Raw genomic sequence first — 22,102 nt, 5'->3', positions numbered from 1 at the left:
AGACAAGGGAGCCATCATTGGCTAATGCCAACACACTGACAACAGCTCGGTTCCTTTTAAGGTACTTTGTGTGACATTATTGGCAAACATTGCGACTGGTTTCTTTGCCTTTAATGTGAATCTTTGATGGAGTGGGATAAAAATATTCAACCTACAAGATGTTTGACATGACTGACTTCTTCATTTTAAAACTCTAAAGAGTGAAGTGCTCAAACACAGGGAAAACCCTATGGATATAAAAATAATCAATAACTTTACACCAAAAATTACAGCCTCATCATCTTCAGATGTTGATAAACTACAAGATGTTTGACAAAAGCATGGCCCTTACTTTTGCACGTATATCATCAGGCACATCCACTGCAGTAACAGTATGAGCTGATTCATGTATAGAGTTTGCAGAACCTACTTCAGCCTTTGCATCATCAGGACTCCCAAATACTTTTTCTTGTTTCACCAGAGCTGGTGTCTGGAGTTCCTCGGTGGAATTTTTAGTACTTGAAGGTCGTCCTCCAGGACTTGAACTTGACAATCTCTGCTGTCGATGTTGGTGGTGTCTTTGCTTCTCATCATCTTCTTCTTCAGAGTCAGAATGGTCATCATTATGGTGCTTGTGCTTGTGGTGTCTGTGGTGTGACTTCTTTTTATGATGGGATTTTTTATCATCAGCTTCACTTCTATGACGCTTTGACCTATGATGCTCCTTTCTCTCACTTCTGTGATGTCTCTCTCTGTCATGTTTTCTCGACTTACTGTGGCTCATGTCCCCCTCATTAGAATCTCTCTCCTTGACATCCAAGCTTGGGCTTTCCTGAGATGCCTTCTTTTTGTCATAATCTCTAGCCTCATTATCCTTGGCACTCAGCTTCTTACTTTTGCCATAATCTTTTCCAGCACCTACCTCAATACTTAAGGGCATCCTCCTCTTGTTTGGATGATGCTTATAGGAAGTACCCTCTCCACTATCCTCTTCCTTACTATTCAGGAGCTCATTTTGAACACCTTTGGCCTTCAGTGCCACTAATTCAAACTGGTCTCTATATGGAACATGTTTATCTGCACGCGGTACATCTGACAGTACCAGATTACTGCCACTACCAACTGCTTCATTATCCAATGAATGCCTACATGTTGACTGCATAGCTGGCTCTCGCATAAACTGAGATGCATTTTCTCCATTTTTTATCATTGCTGCAAAGATTTTAGCTCTTCTAAGTCTCTCAGCTTTCAGCTTCTCTGCTGGGCTCAGATGGGCATCAGCCGAATCTGCCTCATGAGCAGCTGCAAGAGCGGCCGCTTGGGCCACTGCTGTGGCAGCACTAACTTCACTTAGTGCTGTCCTTGCAGCTTTCTCACTTGCTTGTACACCTTCATTGCTTGCCTCTTTTGACAGATTGGACACTTTCTGAGATGGCCCCGAAGAGGACGACCTATTTGAAGAACCTTGCTTAGCCCATCTTACTCCTCGTGTAGCTGCCAATACAACTGCAGCTGCTGCATCTGCTGTCATTCCATATTCTCCAGTAGAGCTGCTCTGCACTGGCAGCTTATTGCGCCTCTGTGCATCTGTTGAAGTGTTGGATGAAGTTCGCACAAGTGAGGTCTTTGATTCAGACACAGTATGGAATTTGCTAGTAGGAGTGACAAAAGGGTCTTCACTGGAACCACCAGTACCATGATTAGCCTGAACATTCATAAGATGACTAACGTTATTCTTATTAGGCTGGATAAATTCCTTCTTCTCGACAAAAATCTTCTTCTTCCCTGGCTGCGACAGATTCTTCGAAGGACCTTTAGCGTCACCCAAGGTACCTTTTCCTTGCTCTGGTGATAAAGAGTCCACGTTACCACCTTGTGTTGTGCTCTGGACTCCAATCTTCTCGTTTCTAAGATTCAATGACACCTTCGCATTCTTCTTCACTTGCACATCCTACACAGGAGGAAAAAACAAGCCAAGCTAAGCAAAAGATTGCAGAACACTGGCTTAACTGAGAAACTGTCAGAAAGGAGGCTTACAGAATTGGAAGAAAGCTTGATAGAGGCTCCAACCAGCTCTGAAGCCTTGGACGTACTAGAAAGCTTGATAGAGGCTCCAACCAGCTCTGAAGCCTTGGACGTACTCAACTCTGTCTCTTTGGGTGGAAGACGCGATTCACTTGAAACAGCACCTTCACTAACAGAGGTTTTCCCCGTGTCTCGCCAATCTTCATTGTCATCATCTTCATCACCAGTACCATACACAGATCCAAGTAAAGATAAACCCTCACCAGGGTGATGTCCATCATCAGCAGATCCAGGCCTCTCCTTAGCAACCCCTCCAGTGAGTTCCTTATTGTTCACAAGATATCTGTAGTACTCATGAAGATAATGATCGGGATTGAGAAACCCAAACATAGGATTCTTGCCTTGCTTCACTTTCAAAACAATTTCAGACTGGCCCCCATGCTCAGAGACAAACTTTGCTGTGCCCGAAATAATTTGATGCATCTTCTGAGAGGATGGCTGCAAGAACATAACAAAATGGGTATCAATCCTAAGACAAGTCATTATATTAGACCCCTTACGCCAACCTGCACGATCCCATTTCATCAGTCTGAAACAAACAGCAAAGGAATATGCCTCACAGCACATCGGGTACCCGTCCTCATTAAGCAGATACACTGAACTTCTGCACATTGAACTTCTCCAATTCGTCAACACTGCTAGGTCAATATGTCATCAAACAGCTTAGAAAGCCTTCCAATTGTGGGTCCACCAAGTGAAGCGTGTAATAATTACCAGCTTTGTGAGGAGGAAATCGGGAACAGGAAATGGTGGATAAAAACTCAGGCTTCCATTTCCACTTTCCGCAGGAGTACCATTTTCCACCCGCCTTTCAGAATAAGAAAATTGGACCGCTCCATACCCATTTGCAACAGGCTTCGACAAGTCTGTTGAGAAAACAAAAACAAAACAAGAACAAATAAACCTGATTAAAGAATGTCCTAACATCCTCCTTACACGGAGAAGTATAATGATCATGTAGTGCCAAGAATGTCGAAGAACCAGTGTGTAATCATCATGTTTAGCGTCTCATGTTGACTTGTAGTGTTACATGAGAAAAAGACAAGTCAGTGTGTTTCAATGCAAACATCAGCACATCAGAAAAGGGGAAAAAAATGGAAAGAAGCCGCTTACTCTTGCTCGATGAAGAAAGAGAATGAAGTCAAGAATATCCTGCCTGCACCTTGACACATGAATTAGAAATAAGCACCTTGTCTCGCCTGTTGCGCAGCCCTTGGCTCCAACATCTCCACCAGGGCCCATTCCATAAAAACTTTGCTTTAAACTTACAGAAATTTCCTGACACTTTCAAGGTTTTCCCAATTTTTAACAGTATATTTGTATGTTGATGAGTATCAAACCATTCCCAAGTGCGGGGGAACCAAAAAAAAAAAAAAATAGAAGAGGAAACAAAGCATCCCAAAAGTGTAGCTTAAAGGGAGGAAAATACTTGGGTTGTACAGGAGGACATAGGACAATCTACTGCTCGGGATCTACTGCTTGGGCAAGATGTCTACCACACAGCAGGCCCTAAGAAAGGTCTTGTATGGTCTGGTCGTTCCGGTTAGTATAAAAGAAACAAAAGCTGTCATCGCAGTACAAACGATCTTCATTGATAGTATGTCACGAGTGGCTTGCTTTAATCCGCAGAAAAAAAGGCAACTAAGGCAGAACTAAGCTTTGCAAGGATACTAGAGACACAGAAGCAAGTACAATGAAGAGCATCCACATTACGAGGTCGAATAGTCTGCATACAGATGAACAGTAAGATTCCTGTACCTTTAACCTGTGCTGAATCGTCCAAAGCCTGCCCAGCCTCATCCAAATCCCTAAACCGCTCATGGTTAAGTTCTTCCTCCGTAACATCGACCAAAGGAGGGGCAGGCCTACGCTTGCGGACGCCACTGAGATCCTGCAGCAGGTGCCGCACGTCATAGCGGTCGATCAAAAGGGACTGGTCGCCGTTCCAGGGCAAGAGCGCGGCAGGCGAGTTGATGAAGGCGGCGTTGGCGTCGTCATCGAACAGCAGCGCATGGACACCGGAGACGGCGAGGTCGCCGCCGGCTGGGGCAGGGTTATCGTGGAGATGGTGGCCGCCTCGCTGGTACAGGCTGGGGCCTGCGGAGGCGAAGGGATCATCCATGGCAGCCGCAGAGAGGAGAGGCAGACAGGCAGACTGACTGAGTTCGCAAAGCCGACCCTAATTCGATTGTGACTAAGGATGAGCCTTTGCAGAAAATAATAGAACAGAGAGAGCGAGCAACAGAGAGAGAGATATCGAGAGGAGAGAATCCCAGAAAGACAAGGACTATGACCGACTCCTCACTATGAGATTCCACAATTTTAACCATCATGCATACGAGAGAGTGTTGTGTGCCTTGTGCGTAGAGTGAAACTTCGCACTTTGGTGGTACGAGGGAGGTCAAGCACACAAAATATTGTAACCAAGTTTTCATCTCGCATACGCCTAGGTGTTCCTCCCTCCACCCGGGCCTTGCGCCTACATAATACAAGTACCATTTCTTTCATTCGCAAAGCTATCTTGCTCTCTACTTTCTTTCTAAGCAAAGTGCCTTCTTGTAAGCAAAGGTGGGGAAAGACCACGGGGGATCACGGTGACAACCATGGGTGATGAACGCAAAGTGGGAAGTTTCACTCTACGCATGCCTTGTGCATCACTGTGTGTGTGTGTGTGTGTGTGTGTGTGTGTGTGTGTGTGTGTGTGTGTGCGCGCGCGTCAATGTTTTGGTAAAGAGAGTCCATGGATCTTTGTTTTCCTATCAACTTAAACTAGAAGGGAAAGTAGGGTAAGGACACTCCATGATACGAGCATCAGATCATTCGCCACATAGCAAATAGTTCCGATGAAGAATTCTCAACATGATGTTCTGAAATCAGTGCATCTGATGTCACAAATCCATGTGCCTTTTAGACTCTACTAAATTTTTATTTACAACATCATAGCACATGCTCTCCACACGTCCTGCTCAAGACACATCATAAGAAATTTTGGTGTGCTTGATGCTTTCAACAACAAGGTCAATAGCCGACCCCTTTACCCTAGATGTAGTTGTGCTTTAGTCAATGGTAAGCATCCCTAAATCTTAATGAGCTTTTTACATTCATGAACTAATACAAAAGAATGTAACAGTAACCTATATTGCTTTGTTTTTTATTGCTAGCAAAATAGCAACAATACCACCTTCCTAATCTTCAACACTACTCACTCTTTTTGGTCTTTGTCTTGCATTTGTTGCATCCTGATAACATCAACTTCTACATGCCATAAAACATCAATTTCAAACTCATGTGAAGGATGATCAATCAAAACACTCTCAAATACTACTTTATTTTTGCAAGCCCAAATATTCCAAACAAATAAACTTCTTAGCCATTTCCAAAGAGTGGGGAATTCCATGTATTTCCCCAAATAATACTTATTTCCAGGGCAACCTAGAAGGATGACATGGAAATGTCATTTCCACAACGAAAGAATGTTAGAATTATGTCTACAATCGATAAATAGATTTGGGATAGATGCTACCCGATTTTTACACTTTTGACACAACCCATTATCCACTTATGTCTTTGAAGCTCTTTCAATAGTCTATAATGCTTCAAGGGTGATCAATCACATCAAACATGACATTTTATGTTGAATTATTTGATTCCACAGGTTGTCGAATCTTCCATTGTTCCTAATTCCAATTTGGCTACTGTCTTTTATCAAGTTTACTAGAGAGACTAGCATTTTCTTTGAAGGCCAGGGGGAGGCAACAAGGGTTTGTCATCCATCAGACATACTGCCTTATGGTTAAAACTATGACTAATGTGTATGATAATAGAGAGAGACCCCCCCCCCCCCCCAAGCAAAAAATTTTAGTTATGTTCCTAATCGTCTGTATTTTCGAGTGTTTAAGATCATAGCCTATTCTTAACTACTATTTTGTGAATCAATCATTTCTGTTATAGTTCCATGTGTCCATCCACACTCTTACTCCTTTCTTGAAAAATTTATAGTCTTTATTTAACTCCTGATTACTAACGTTGTCATGAAAGAAGCAAAATCGTAGAGCCTTTAGCACACCACCGAAGAGTTAGATTTGCGTAAGGGAAGAGAATAAAGAAATGTTTGAAATTGAACTAGACCTCCATATTCATGTAGCTAGTGTTCCACTTGAAAAGATTTGGTTACTTCCAATGGTAGATAAGTCCAATCTTCCACTTCACTATTTAAACATATGGCTACCCACTTTACTACCATTTTGGTAGCTAAGACCATTAAGTTTGTTAGCCTAAGGCCTCCCCTATTTTTGCGAGTAGGCACTCTGCCCATGAGACCTTAGGGATTTTAAATTTGACCCCATCTCCACTCTATAGAAATTTCCTACCTAGGAATTCCAAAAAATGTAGACTTGCATTAGCTGGTTTCCAAGATGTTAGAAAGTATGTAGTGGAGGGTATGACTATATGTTCCAACACTAAGTCCTACCTACCGAATTGAGTTGCACACCTTTCTACTAATCTAATTCTTTCAGGTGATATTGAAGCCCATTGGGATTCCCATAAGTCTAAAGGCTTGTACATTTCGAACTTGTTTTCACCTTGCTTTTAGTAATCGTTTAGGGGGTCACTTATTAGTGTCTTAATCCCTATATGGGTTGATTACTAACCCTCGTGCTTTGCAAAAAGTCCAACTTGTCTCATTGATCTCTCTGAATGAGTCAATCAATTCCCCATTAACTACAACGATGGTTGAGGCATCCCTAAATGATGTGCTTGAATGTTTAATAGTTTTCCCACCCCACTCCATATCATGTAAAGACTAAAGTACAAAATCCCATTCTAGTCTATCAATCTTTGTCAAAGTCAATTTTGAAGAAAACTAAACCTTGGTTTTTTTTTTGTGCATGTTCAATGCCCTTCCCTAAATGTATAATAGAGTCAAGTATAAGTCTCCCTTAATAAAACATCTATGCTTTTCCTTATGCAATTCCCTAGATGAGGAGAGAGTTTGCTTGTGCCCAACACATAATAGTAGTTGAAAAAAATATATAAGGGTTCAAAACATGCTAGGAAGTGTATATTTCTGTGTCCATGCAAGCTTAGGTGAGGTATATGATTGACATCCAATTGGTTAGATGTCCCTTTTTTCTCTCCTTTGTGGATCAACTTAATCACACTCTCATTGATATCATTGGGAAGGACCCCAAACCTTATTGACTCTTTCTAAATTTCATCATCGGTAGAATGAAGAACTCTTTGAATTCTTTAAAGAATTCATTAGATAGTCCAACTTGATGTGGACTCTTCCCCTTTGCCAAGGTGTAAATGGTGTCACTTATTTCTATTTCAATTATTTCATCATCTAAGATGTTGGCCAAAGCTCAACGGACTACTTTTTGTCTTGTCCTAGCAAGTTTGACCTTGCCTAGGGTTTCCTCACATTTGTTAGTTCTAGGGGACCTCAAGATTTTTGCAAATATGTATTTTGCATTGGAATGATTCCTAGCTCTAAAGATATCCTCTCTAGTGAGCAAGGGGTGGAGCCTTTTTCTTGTTTTTCCTTAAGGATGCTAAACATTTCTTTATGGGGTTTATATACTCTCGCCCGCCATTTTCATGTAAATAGCTTAAGATTGTCACCTTCTAGCTTTATTCTAACTTAAAGATGGATTTCACTTATATCTATTCTATGCTATAAAATGTGCATAATGAGTGTTTCTTTAGTCTCATCTCCCCTATTGGTTTCACCACGTTGGATTTAATTGTTTTGAGGAACTCTTATGTTTCTCTAATTTCCCTAGTTCACCCTTGGGAGAAAATGTTATCAAATTGCAAGGCCCAAATTTTCTTAGTTCCCTTTCTTACATGTTAAAGTTAAAATAGGATTGGGCCAATATGAAACCACCATCCTTTGACCACATTATTGTCATTAGGCAGAGCTAGCCAGAGAAAATAGTGGTAAGATAGAACTACCTTTTATTAGTTTTACACTTAAAACCAAAAAGGTAGAGAGCAACCTAAATGAAACATGAAATCTATCTATCCTATGTTTCTTAATGATATTTTGTTTGCCTATCAAACCATGTAAAACCATTGTCTTGACTAACATTAGTAAAATAATGAAATGCCTCAATATTATACTACACTTCCCTTTCTTTAGCTAAGATTACCTACCCTTTACTTTAATACCTATGTTATAAAGCTGCAAACACATTAGAATCACTTGTAAGAATGATTAGGCAAATTATCTTCTACAAAGATTCCAAACTTTGCTCCTTTTTTCAGAGTTGTTAGGGGCATATTACTACAAATCCCATAAATATTTATGACAAAATGGCATCACAAAAAAAAAAAAAAACATTAGCCTTGCTTTTTCATCGCTCGAATCGATGATTGGAAGCAAGACTAGAATCACAAGGCAAGTAATCCAATCATATTAGAAAGATATTGTGACCGATTAGGGCTGCACTTTCCTGTTGTCAAATGAGGAGATTTGATGCAAAAATTTTGCCTAATAATTTCGCCATATAGACAAGCAAACTAGACTAGTGATTTAGTTCACATCTTGAATTCTTTATATTTTTGCAACTTTGTTAACACATTACCAAATAGGGCACATGCTTATAAAATGGTACAATGTCGATGGCCTCGGCCCTCATTTCTGACACAGCTTCTATTTCTCTCTCCAGCCTTCCTTGCTCTTCTCTTCAATATGCCGCATGGCCGAAGGCACCAAAGTGATTGACACTTCTAAGCGGGGTATCTTAGGCCTTTGGTGTGACTCTGCATTGGCTCTACCAGTCTTTTGGTTCTTGTAAGAGGGGCTCCTTTGCTAGGTGCAGGTGCAATTTCTTGTACTTTACTAACTAGGTACTACACCCATGCCATGAGATTGCTTTCATTGACCGCCCCTTCTACGGTACCCTCCTGTGTTGGGGTGATTGTTGGTGTGGCCAATACGGGTGGGGTTGGTTGTAACAGGGCTTTACCCTTGCCTTCCACCACCAGCCTTGGTCTTGCTTCTTCCATTGTTATGCTTGTGCTTGGCACGTCCTCCCTTGCTAGGCTCATCATTGCCAATTCCTGAGATCGGGAGGGTTGCTCCATTGATCTCTGAATGGCAAGGGCAATCTTCTCCTCTTCATGTTGTCTCAACCTTTCTTCCTCCTCTTCTTACCTCTTTTTGCACTCTTCTTCTAGCCTTTTTGACTCCTCCTCCACCCTTTGCAGCTCTCTGTTTTCCTCAAGGGTGGAGCAGGCCTTCCATATGGGGATTTTGAGAGTAATCTTCCTTATTCCCCCTTGGCTTAAGAGTTTTGAGCCGCCTTGTTGCTCACTAATTGTCCTCTTGCTCGAGGCTTCTTATAGTTGAGGTGGTTGGTTATTCTCCTTTTCATTAATGATTATTGACATGTTGTCCTGCTCCACTCTTCGTGGGTTTCTTCTCCCTCTTGTTCTCCTCTTGAAATCGAGATGGTTAAGCATACTGAGGTGGGAGAGCAATGCTCCTCATGGATTGGTGATGGCTCCTCATGACTTGGTGATGGCTCCAAGTTTTCCTCTACCACTTCTCTCTCTACCTCCTCTAGAGCTTCCTAGATAATGGATGTTAACACTCCTCCAAAACCTATGCTTGAAGCCTTGGAGGAGGTTTTTTTTCTTTCGGACTCTACAGTGGTAGCTGGGGACTCTCCTCTTGCCACCCTTGGTGCTATGGTGGCTAGTACCTTTGCCAAGGCATGTATTGTTTTTTGGACGTAGGCATTCCAATTCACCTCATCCACCAGGGCATTGGCTGTGCAAGGCTTTCCAACAAGGGTACACTAATTCTACTCATAAGGGCATTGTATCTCTGGCTTGAAAAAATTTGTGGATCATTTTAGCCTACAGCCAAATGGTGGGGTTTGGAATATCAGCTAGGCTAATTCCATCATTGGTGTAGACCCTTCTTTTGTCCATCCCTAGCATTCCATACACATCCCTCTTGGGTCTCTTTTCTAGCTTCTCTGCTAGCCCTAGTGCCTTCTATATGATCTCTGGACTAAGGGGCGCCACCATACTTCTAGAGGTCTCGCCTTCCTTAACAGTCATTGTGCCAATGTTCCTTTGGATGTCAAAAGTCCTCAGGAATTCAGTTCATTTATTGTGGGCTATGTCTTGTCCCATCTTTTCTAAGTACTTGGTAAGGTTATATCACTCTAGCATCTAAACCATCTCCTCTTCAGTTGTTTGTCACCACTCCTTCCAATTTGTGGATGTTGCGATCCTTCAATTGGTTGAATGCCCGGATCTCCATGGCTAATCCATACCTTCTATATTCCTCCTCCGAGAATGGAAGCCTGTTGGCTTTATACTATTGTCCAACCATTTTAGGTTCATGTTGCCACATAGCATCCCATAGCTAGTTTTCTTTAAATGGTGCCTCTTGCACGGAAAGCAAGACAACTAGAAAAATCAATGTTTGAAAATAAGAATTCTCATACAATGAGGAATATAACCCACAAAAACCCACAAATTAAGAATTCTCATACCGATCAATCTACACCTTCATTCTTTTCTTTTAAAATTCAATTCCTATTTTGAGTTTTCATCCATTACTCCCCTTCCCCCTAGAAAGGATGAAAATCCTTCCAAGGATTGTGGAAATCAAAGTATATGGGCATTCAACGCATTCTTGATGTGCCTTAATTTCTCAAGAGTCTATTGTAAAAATTGGGGTTATATTCAAGAGTCACACAACAATCCAAATCCCGTGGAGAAATGCTCACTTGTGTGATGTAAGTCAATACATTAGTCAAGAGGTCACTTGAGTTGAGTCGACTTGCAATGTGGAGTTCCTCCTTTGTTAGAATCTTATCCAAGCATGGGTGAACCATGACATTGTCTTTTAATGGTGGTTGATTCTTGGTCATGGCCAACACTCTAATGAGGTGGGGGCCACATAGGTCAGGTTGTACTTAGAAGTCTTGATGGTGCATCTTTGCTCCACGCATTGATCATGATTTGTTGTCCCCCTTAAGGCCATGAAAGGTGCAAATTATACCACTTGCATATAAAATTGGACTCAAATTCAACGAGTCATTGAAGTTCAGAAAGTTCTTGGGGTGGCATGGATTTTAACTTTTTGATAAGATGTGATCAAGCATTGGCTTACAACCTTTTCGTGTGAGATTTCATTGCCAATCATCTTGTTTGCAATAGTGGAAGTTTTAATAAAGATGAATTTGTATTCTTCCCAAGAACATGGTAAGGAACATACCTTGTTTGCTATAGGTTCAGTCAAGTAGACCTAGGTCTAAACATTCATAACTTCTAACAAACTGTGTGAAAGTTGAATCAAGCCGTCGGATGCATGCAACCAAGTCATCCCATGTGTCCGTGGCCATATTGGATTCAAGAATGGATCATTGTGGTGGCAGCGGCTCAAGGTGTTCTAGTGGCTTGGGTTTAGTTGAACATGACAAGTTGACTTGAGGCACTTCCATTGAAAGGTTCTTATTGGGTGTGGCACGCTTGGGTTGTAAGGTTTGCAATTCAATTGACACTTTGTTGTCGGGTCTCTTGGTGGTTACCTTAGAGTCTTTAGGAAGGGCCTTTCTTGGTTGCTCATGGACTATTGGTTGAACTTTGGGTTGATAGACCATTTGAGCACTCAAGGATTGAGCACCCTTTGTTTTAGTTCTTCTCCTCCCTTGTTTCGATTGGCATTGAGTAAGCTTGGGTTTGGGGGCCTGAGATTGAGGGTTCGACTTAGCATACATGAGTTTAGGCAACCATAGAGAGGTGTTACCCTCATAGTATCCTTAGGCTCACAACATGGCTTTCTAAACTCAGTGCTTCTTTGTCACATGTGCACTACAGGAGTTCCAACTCCGTTTAGGCCTAGAACATGAGGTATGGAAACTATGTACGCTTGGTGTTTGAAGTTTGTGAAATTGTGGTTTATGCTTTGGAACCCACTTGAGTGTTTGTGCCATGGTTCATTGATGCGATAGGGTAGGTACCCTAGAAGCATGTTGGGATGTACTACTGCCCTCCTCCTTAGGAGAGTGGATACTAGGTTTAGCTACCTGTAGCATTACAAGTTTTGGGACAAGTGTTGTGCTCTTGTTTTGCTGAAAGCTGTTACAATTCTAATGTGCCCAATTGGCAAGGTGGATGCACTACAAATCATAGTCTACATTGCAATGAGCTTGTTTTTCGAAATGCTCATCGCAGTAGGCTCTCCTTACCAACACTTTGCTTGTTGGTAGCATGTAGAAAATGACAGGTAGACTCTCAACCTTAATAGAAACCATTAGTTTGAATTTCCCTAAGAGTGGATAGGATTGCCCCTTAAATGGGCTTAGTTTCACATTGTTTGGTTGCAATTGGGGTTGACCCAAGGCAGTCCATTGTTCATGTGTTACTATATTGGTGTCGGCTCCCTCATCGATTAATGCATCAAGGGTGCATACCATTTGGGAGGTTATGGTGATCCACAAGTAGGCCTAGTGCTATTGCTTCCTCATATGATCCTCAAGCTCTATGATGATCACAACCCTCACATTCAATGGTGGGCCCATTATCAGAGGTTCATGAAGTGGATGGAAGGTAGTACTTTTTGATGCAACTTCCATTGAAGAAACCTATACCCTATCCTTCTAGGGTTTCTAGTTCCACATTCCCCGTTCTACTAATAGTAGTATGAACCTTGAAGGGTCCCAATCCCCTAAACTTCATTTTCTACTTGTGTCCTTTGATAGAGTATATCAAGACTAAATCTCCCTACCCAAAGTCTCGTTGCTTGACATATTTGTCAAACCAACTCTTGCGACATGCCTTTTCATATATTAGAGTGTAGGTTGTAATGAGACATATCTCAAAGAGGCGTTCTAGCTCCACTAAGCAAATTGTCCATGCTTCTTGGCCCTCCCATCGCTCTTGGGCTGCTATTCTCACGCTAGGAACAAAGAATTCCACTAGCAAAGTAGCTTCAGTCCCGTAGGTCAACCTAAATGGAGTTTGTCCTCTTGTGGTTGTTTTGTAGGCAGTTTGGTATGCCCATAAAGCTCCCATAAGTTTGTTGTCCCGATCACTGCATGAGGTTGAGATGACTTTTGTTAGAATACCCATCAAGATCTTGTTTGTGGATTTGTCTTGACCATTGGCCTGCAAATAGTATGGAGAGGACTTCCAATGGATTATTAGGAAGGTGGATAATGAGTGAGTGACCACTTTGTTGATAAAGTGTGTACCTTAGTCGAACTATGAGACAGTCGAACTATGAGCTTACTTGCTCCCAAAGAAACTTGGCTATGGTCCTTGCATCATTTTTGCGAGTTGCTCGAGCTTTTGTCCACTTGGTGAGGTAATCTATGCCAACAATGATGTATTTGGCTTGGGAGTATTGAGCTGTAGGGCTAATTGGGCCAATGAAATCGATTCCCCACTTCTCGAATGGTTAGTGTGCGATCATTAGGGTCAACTCCATTTTGTCCTTACGAGTAGGGACTTTAATCCCTTGTTTGGCACTCATCGCAATGCTTTACAAACTTAACTGCATTGCAAAATAACATTGGCCACCGCAATTGGGACTGGAGCACCTTGCGTGGTAGCTATTCCACCATGTGCTTCCTTGAGTACATCATACATTTTGTGTTTGAAGATACATATCCTTAAAAGTCGTTCCGATAGTCCATTCTTGAGTATGTGGAATATTTCATCCGCCCAATACGACGTGAAGTCTACTCTATACAACTCTCGTTTGCTGGATATTTTAAAAAGGTGTGCATTTGGTAGGCTGTCTCACTGAGTCCTTGTCTAACAGCCTCTCCTTTGGGTATGTGGGACATATGATCTACCATATAATGTTGTTTGCCCTTGTGTACGACCATAGAGAAGTCAAATTCCAAGAGTAGAAGTAACCATCGAGCAATACGTCTTGTTGCGCAAGGTTTATTCACAAGATAAAGAAATGCTTGATGGTCCACAAAGAAGGCGAAGGGTGTTACTAAAGATAGTGCTTGAACTTCTTTACGATGAATACCATGACTAACCCTTCCTCTCTGTTGTGGAGTAGTTCATTTCTGTCTTTGTGAGCTATTTGCTAGCAAAACTCACTGGATAGTCTAAGTTATATTCACCAGGTTGGCACAACACTGCTCCCACGACAAATCTTGATGCATCAATGTGCATGTGAAACATGATGGACCAATCTAGGGCTCTTAAGATAGGAGCTGAAGTTAAATCCTGTTTAAGCCTTTCATAGGCCTATCGACATTCTTGGGTCCACTTGAATACTATCAGTAGCTTGCACAATGGTCAAGCAATCAATGCATAGTTCAATACAAACCATCGGTAGTATCCTGTGCAGCCTTAAAAACAATGAACTCTCTTGAAGTTGGTCAGAAGGGGGAGGTCTGTAATCACCTTGACTTTAGAAAAGTCTATGGCTATCCCATTCTTTGACATGACGTGCCCTAAGATGCAACCATGCCTTACCCAAAACTGGCACTTTAAAGGGTTCAATGAGAGACCGTATTGTCGACGCCTTTCAAAGACTATTCATAGATTTTCCAAGTACTCTTCCCAGTTGGTGTGGACGTATATGTCATCGACAAAGACTTTCAACCATTTCTTAAGCATGTCCTAAAAAATGACATATATGAGGGGCTAAAAGGTAGCAATAGCATTAGCCAATCCAAATGGCATGACTATGTAGGCAAACACCTCCCATTAGATGGCAAATGTTGTCTTGTGCCTATCATTTTGATGGACTTGAACTTGGTTATAGAGCCTAAGAAGCCGTCCAAAAAGCTGTAGGCTTCCTTTTCTACCACTTTCTCTAGCATATGTTCTGTGTATGGTAGCGGATAATTGTCTCGCTTGGTGGATGCATTCACCTTCTTATAATTTACGCACACTCAAATTTTCCCATTCTTTTTCATGACTATGACTATGGGTGATACCCAGTCCGTATGCTCTATCTCGTAAATGAATCTTGCCTTCAATAGCTTATCGATCTTCTCCTTTACCACACATGCATGCTTAGGACTCATTGCATATGGTTGTTGCTTGACTGGTATTGCATTGATGGTCATGGGAATGTTATGAGTCACGATACTCGGATCTATTTCCTTTAGCTCATCTAAAGACCATGCAAACACATTAGTGAACTCCCTTAGGAGATTTATGAGATCATGCTCTTCCTTCTTGGTTAGGCCATCTCCTATGTACATGGGGCGAGGCTTATCCTCCCCTCTCGCCAAGTTGACCTCCTTAACCTTAGCTTCGTCCTTTGATAGGCTCACTTACTTGCCCTTTCCATTTGGATCCTACCAACATCACTATTCTATCACTCTTTTTATACCTTGTGAAGTGCTTGGGCAGGTCTTGGGGTTTCTTATGCCATTCAGCTTCTATCAACTTTGACTGTTTCCTTTTTCCTCCTTTAGCTTCCTGCGCCTTAGGTGGACTAGAAGGTCCCCCTTGGTGCAATGGGTCCTAAGTGGTTGAGTTATCTTAGGGTCACTGTTAGTGCTTGCCTCTAACTCGGAATTGTACTCACCCTCCTTAATGGAAGAAGCTATCTCCCTTGGTGCTTGCAACTCTGAAGCTGTCCCAACTCCAAATAGTGGTGGGATGCAAGGATGAGATAGTCCTGCTTGCTTGTGATTTACCACCTTGAGACATTCTAGCTAAGCTCAATCTCAATCTACCCTTGGCAACTCCTTTGCTCACTCGAAACATGTTTATCTCTCAGGGTTTTGTATCATATTCTATGGTCTATACTTCCTCCTTACTCTTCTCACTGGTGGAACAATAGTCCTCATACTCATTGTTAGAATTTCCAAACTGGGACTATAGGTCACTTATAGGGTTCCTACTTTCGGATGCGTCCTCACTTTAGTTGGCCCCTAGGACTTCCAACCATCATGCACACAAGTACTATAAGCAACTTAGAAGTGATGGCACTCTTAGGGTTGCTATAGCAGAGTTTACAGCTTGCTTGTATTCATCCTCTTCCTCTAAGAATGGGAGATCAATGGTTGCCAATACGTGCATCCAATCTTGCTCATCATTAGGGCAAGGAATGTACCTTATTAGAGACCCATAATCGCTTCTTGATTTCAAGTCATCCTTTAGCAGGTTAGAGATAGCATCTAAATCCACTAGTGAGGTCTTCCAAGTGTCCATCTTTACTTGGACTGCTTTTGATCTATTTCCCAAGAATATTAGGCAATTACCCCAATCCTCTATTACTCTCGCATTTCTCATCCATGGCCTCCCTAGCAGGATGTCATAATCTACTCCCTTTATAACTATGAAGTTCACTAAGAATTAGAATGAATCAAGGGGGAAATGATTCAGAGGGAGTATGCCAAAGTGCACAGTTAATGGTGCAAGAGTGTGTTCCAACCCGTCTCGCATAGGTGCAAGAAGGCAGGCCAGGGAGCCTGATAGTGCAGTGCACAGAACAGAGTGATGTGCACTGTGGTGATGGCAGAAACCCATCCCGTGTGTGTATAGGAAAACGGGAATGTACTTGACTCCAAGTGTTGTAACGTCCCTCAATCCTCACCTCTTGATAATTGATTGAGGAAATACCATTCACACTCAGCCCCCCCTCTATCTCACACTTTGTTGATAAATACAAGAGGACAGCCCATTCTTGAAACCCATTGATGTAATCCTCACCATCACTTGTGCAGAGGGTGTATGCCTTGTGCGCCATTGATGGTGCAACTGTGCATCCCACCAAGTGTCGACATACGGTGCAAGAAGGAAGGCCAAGGAGCCTTATAGTGCCGTGCATAGGAACAATTTTGCGATGTGTGCATTGAGAGGCCCATCCCGTGCGTGCAACTCTCCATTCACACATCTCACCTCTTTGTTGAATATCAAGGACAAGGACTGGTCACTCACCCCACCCTCTGTCTCACACTGTTGATGAATACAGAGGGCATCCCATTCTCACACCCCCATCCAGTTAGGATGAAAACTCATGACGCTCAAGATTTGTCATTGAAGATCCACTTCGTCTGGTTGATGGTATCAACATGGATCAGTTGATGAAGAGGCATACCTAGGGAGGTAGTCAACAAGTTCGGTGTTGGTATTACATGTTGGAAACGATGTTCGTTGTAGGAACTAGAAGCATTGGAGAGGTTGCAAGATTCAGCACACTAAGGGAGGCGTCTTGAAAACTTTGTCTGCAGGAGTTCGGCTAGAGATTCGGCAATCTTAGACTGTGGGGTGTTAACACCTTTTCCACAACCAGCTTCCTGTCCAAGGGTGTGTGCCACCTTGTCGTGGAACGAGACTTGTTATGACAGGGAATTTCTTCCTTTTCTCCCATAACTGTTTTATTTTATTTTATTGTTTTTTTTTTCTTTTCTTTTAACCTACTCCTGAGGGTGTTTCCACCTTTTCTCAAAGAATAGGTTGGTATGACAGGGACCGAAGTCCTTTTCTCCCATGACCGATATATTTGTATTTGGAAGCCAAGGAGGAGGAGAAGGTGGTGGCGAGAGGCTATTAGGATGAAACCATAGCATCATGATCAACAAGAGGGTTATCAGGAACATTAGGTAAAGGCATATCGACCTTCGTACAAGGAATGAGGAAGCTCTCTACGATGATTGTCAGGATCCCCAGGGGGTAATACTTCTTGAGGCGATAGCCATTAATAAGGAAGGGATCATCCAAAGCGTCGATCATCCCAATCACGATGATGTGCGGCTATTGTTTTGGTCAAAATCAAACAGAGGATGAGATTGGTAACTTTGACTTGGCCATTGGTTATGGGGTAATAGGATGTGATCTTACGATGACGAATCTTGTACAGTTCTGTAAACTCTTCCATGATCTTGTTAAGGAAGTGGATACCTCGGTCTCACTGATGAGCTCTAGGGGATTGCCAAAATGGGTGATGATGTTTTCGTACAGGAACAAGGCCACACTATTACCATCGTCCCACTTCAGAGCTTTAGCTTCACACCACTTTGTTATGTAGTCAGTACATATCAAGTTGTATCTATTTTGTTTTCTTCTAGTTGGTGGATCAATGGGGCTCACAAAATCAATTCTCCACTTCTCAAATGGCTTTAGGGAAAGAATAGGTTGCAAGGGCATGGCACTAGATTTGGTAGGCTTTCCCATTTGTTGACAGGAATCACATCGTTTGCAGTAATTATAGGCATCCTTGTGGAGGGTTGGCCACCAATATCCTGTAAGTAAGGCCTTTCTAGCTGTCGCTTCTCTTGCAAAGTGTCCACCACAAGGCTCGTCATGGCATGCTTTAAGAATAATTCCAATCTCTTCTCTTACCACACATCTCCGCAAGACTTCATCCTTGTCGTTCTTGTGTAGTGCTCCTCCTACAGGGTATAGGGGACTGATTCCAATAGCAGCTTCTTCCTCTCACGGCTCAAGATACCAGAGGGATACTGTTGGGTTGCCAAGAGGTTGGTTATGTCTGCGTACCATGGGGTAACTGTTTCGACTAGAAATAAGGAAGCATCAAGAAGGTCTCGATCATCTTGCTCTTCTTCATTATCACTTTGAGGGATTTGCGACAGGTGATCAACCAGGACATGAGAGCGACTAGGTTTGGTAACCACTTCAAAGTCAAACTCTTGAAATAAAAGGAGCCATCTCATCATTCTTCCCTTCATGTCGGCCTTGTTCATTAGGAAGGACAGGGCTTCATGGTCCACGTAGAATTTGAAATGCATTGATAACAGATAATGTCGAAACTTCTCTCAAGCAAACACCATTGCTAGGCACTCAAGCTTCGTCACTGTGTAGTTCCGCTCTTTGTTGGTTACTTTCTTGCTTGCATAATAGATTGGTTGATCTAACTTAGAGGGGTCCTTTTGGCATAAGATGGCACTAAAAGTGTGCAATGAATCTTCTGTAATAGCCTAATGGATGATCACCAATATAGCTCAACAATTGAGTTTGCAATGGTTGGATAGCAGACTTATAAAAGACACTTTGTAAATGGCAAGGTTCCAAAGCATCATCCTCCAAAGGCGGATGCCAAGCATGACCTCTACACCAGGATGTCTGATAATGATAAGTCTTTAAGCTTTCTGCTAATAATAGCTCCATTGAATGAACATACATGACTGCTTGCAAAATGACATCCTTCACATAAACATTCAGATCCTCCTTACATCAGGAATTTGTAGATGTCCTGTGAGATACATAAAAGATAATAACTGGGTTTCATATAAAACTAACTCATCCACAAATCTATCAAAGACATCTCTCAACAAATCCTGACTCCTTCAAGGGAGTGGTCTCATCTTCTGATGATGCACTGGAACTATTGTTTTCTTTTAATGGAGGCTTAGCTCACTCTTTGGGAGGCTGAAAGGGTATCACTGAGGTTTTGAGTTTGGGTTGGGAATGAGTTACTTCTTGGATCGGGGATTCGTCTTCTAAAGATGCATTCAAGAACATCACATAACACGAACTTTATGTGTTCTGTTTGAGATGCAGGGCTAAGGATTGTTGGCAAGGTGCATCCTCGTCATCTTCTATAAGGAAGGGTAACTTTGGATGAGAAGAGCCACTATCGAAGGAAGGTCTATTCTTCTTAATCCATTTCTCATAAAGGCTTTGCTCATGACATGACTCATTAATCAGTCCAAAGTGCACCACAATCATTCTATCGAACAAAAAGGGATCTTTTGCTTTTGAGGCTTTAGAAACTTCATATACTTTTTCCTCATCTCTGCCTTTTGTGAGTAGGATAGATCCTTCTAGCTCACTTTCGTAATCTTCTTCTGCATTATCACCTTCGTCCTCTTCAGATTCTATTTCTATGTCTGCGGGTGCTCCGTAAGAGAAGAATAAGCTGTTTGTTCTGTCTTCTACTTTTGCTTCTACATCTATCTTTATCTCTGTCTCTAGCGCTGTCACTGACTCTGTCTCTGCTATTGCCATGTAACACAGAGAACAATGGATCCATGCTTCTATCTCACTATCAGTGGTGATTTTAAAAGTCAATTCTTATTCAGGCAGGAGGTATTCACTCATAGACAAAGACTTTACTTCCTTCAATAATTGGCTTACAGTGCCCACTTTTAGGGATTGTGCCTCTGTTTTCTTGGGAAATATATATTTGAGAGCCTCTTCGTCTCCTGATGTACCATCTGTTACTTCATTAGAGGAGTCAATTGTTACGACTTCGATGGATGTGGATCCATTGCCTTTTTGCAATCCATACAACTTCAACATCACTTTGTTGGGTCCTCTGTCGAGGGTTACGGTTCCTTTGAACTAGTCCATCCTTGCTCTTGCTTCAAAAAGCCCAATAGTCTCTTCCTGCGAGGGTTGCCTTTACGTATGGAAGGATGCCCAACAGTTTGATTCTGCTCTGGTCTGCCAATCTGATAAGCCATTGTGTAGGTTGCATTCCTTACAATCCTAGATCCTTCATTGTCACATATGTCATTATGTTTACTGATGAGCCTCTGTCAATCAATGCATTTGCAATAAAGCACCCTTCAATCCATTCACCAATCTCTAGGGTTCCAAGATCCACGAAGGCGTTAACCACATCTACTTCCTTTATGGGTTCTGAGGATCTGTTGGACTTGGTCGCTATGGAGGGAACAATTCTTAAGCCTCTTTTTCTAGTCAATATGCTTTCGAATTTCTTTTGACAGTTGGCAGACAACATCAACAACTATCAAAATATTAAGTTTGGTTTAAAAGTGTCTAGATCTTTGACCAAATCATACTATTTGATAGGATCCACAAGCTTTTCCAATCAGCTCGAAAATGGGGCCATGCCCACTTTTTTTTCTTCTAGGAGCGGCAACATTTGCACTTCTTCTTCATCAGGAGGTCCTTCCACATCCTCTATTTCCTAGACCTCCAGTCCTATCTCTGCAATTGTCTATGTAGCTCTCTGTGGCTCTGTAGTACTCTGTACTTCATTGTTTTGGATTGCATTGTTCTGCTTTTCCAGAGGAAGATTGAAATTCACAGTCTTTGTAGAAGGAACGTTCTCTTTTGGAATTATAGATTCTCCTTTCTTTGCATGCATTATGGCGGCCACATCCAATTCCACCAAACTGGAAGCGGGTTCTTGGGTCTTCTGTTGGGTATCATAAGTAGATTTCACAGGGGCTAGACTTTATTTTGCAATGTGGCCTTCTTCTTTGCATTGATTGTATAAGGGGTTGTAATCCATTGACCTTCTATTTGACACTTTTCCCCGCATCTGTAACACTCCATCGCCAGATTGTCATCCTCTGTAACTTTGAGAGGGAAATTTCCTTGGACTGTGACTCCCTAGGATTTGGTCCAATGTCCCATGTTGTCATTTTGGATTCCAACAAGTTGAATCTTGTGTCTTCATCTTTTTTTCTTCGTTCGTGCATCTCTTTTAGAGAGCAAATATCCTTTGTATGGTTCTTCCTCAAATAGTACGAATAGAAGGCTCCAAGAATGGTTGGTTTTCGGGTACATTCAATGGCTAGATGTCCCGCTTGATGGCACTTTCTGCACCATGTATTAGAACACATCACATCTCTCCCACAACCTGCACGAGTGGATATATTGGTGGTATTCATCTTCAGCGTTTATAGCTGCTCTGTAATCACATCCATAAGCTCTTTTTTTATACTTGCCACTGAATTGGATAGGTAGTCCTTCAAATTTTCACCTCTTGAAGTACTTGTAGTAGGGTTTTGGGAAGCTTTTGTAATTACTATATACAATATTTGGGTTGATCTAGGAGGTTCTCTATTTTGGTTCTGATTCAGAGCTCCTGTTGAGACTTAGAGTTGTTGATTCCAGTGGGTAGGATTCCACTTTTGTTGAGTCGCCATTGGAGGAATTGTTTGAGACCATTGTTGTTGTGGTTGAACTACCATTTGAGGCATTGTCATTTGCGGCACTATGGATTAGGTGCATTGTATTGCGACACTATTTGCATCTGAGGGTAGGGGTAGGGAGTTGTCCTTGGGATTGCATTTGGTGGGTATACCATTCCTGGCATGGGAGGAGGCAAGACTCCTCTTCTTGAGGTCATTGATAACCTTGCTTCAAT

General features: G+C 42.0%; 1 protein-coding gene across 2 annotated transcripts; it reads right to left on the bottom strand.

Annotated features, from left to right (window-relative positions):
• Positions 1-232: 232 nt before the first annotated feature.
• On the bottom strand, positions 233-4,352 carry LOC148040686 (SWAP (Suppressor-of-White-APricot)/surp domain-containing protein). 2 transcript variants are annotated; one of them, XM_087661105.1, is made up of 4 exons: positions 3,823-4,352; positions 2,779-2,930; positions 2,017-2,502; positions 233-1,930 (listed from the first exon to the last, which is right to left on the bottom strand). In XM_087661105.1, the coding sequence occupies exons 1-4, from the start codon at positions 4,184-4,186 to the stop codon at positions 299-301; spliced, it is 2,634 nt and encodes an 877-aa protein (XP_087517231.1). In that variant the 5' UTR covers positions 4,187-4,352; the 3' UTR covers positions 233-298. The 2 variants fall into 2 exon arrangements, with proteins under 2 accessions (XP_087517231.1, XP_087517233.1); XM_087661107.1 differs by lacking the exon at positions 3,823-4,352 and adding an exon at positions 2,625-2,699 and having other exon boundaries at positions 2,779-2,794.
• Positions 4,353-22,102: the final 17,750 nt, after the last annotated feature.

The sequence above is a fragment of the Lygodium microphyllum genome, chromosome 2, assembly GCF_053477565.2.
Source record: "Lygodium microphyllum isolate KBCC chromosome 2, Lygodium_microphyllum_v1.1.10, whole genome shotgun sequence".
Classification (NCBI taxonomy): Eukaryota; Viridiplantae; Streptophyta; class Polypodiopsida; order Schizaeales; family Lygodiaceae; genus Lygodium; species Lygodium microphyllum.
This window is presented reverse-complemented; position numbering and strand designations above follow the sequence as displayed.

Bases quoted from the DNA above. Each gene is read 5' to 3' on its own strand.
- LOC148040686 (XM_087661105.1), bottom strand. From the start codon at position 4,186: ATGGATGATCCCTTCGCCTCCGCAGGCCCCAGCCTGTACCAGCGAGGC. The intron at 2,503-2,778 runs GTAATTATTACA...ATGTTCTTGCAG, and splicing joins ATTTCCTCCTCACAAAGCTG to CCATCCTCTCAGAAGATGCA. The intron at 1,931-2,016 runs GTAAGCCTCCTT...CCTCCTGTGTAG, and splicing joins TCAAGCTTTCTTCCAATTCT to GATGTGCAAGTGAAGAAGAA.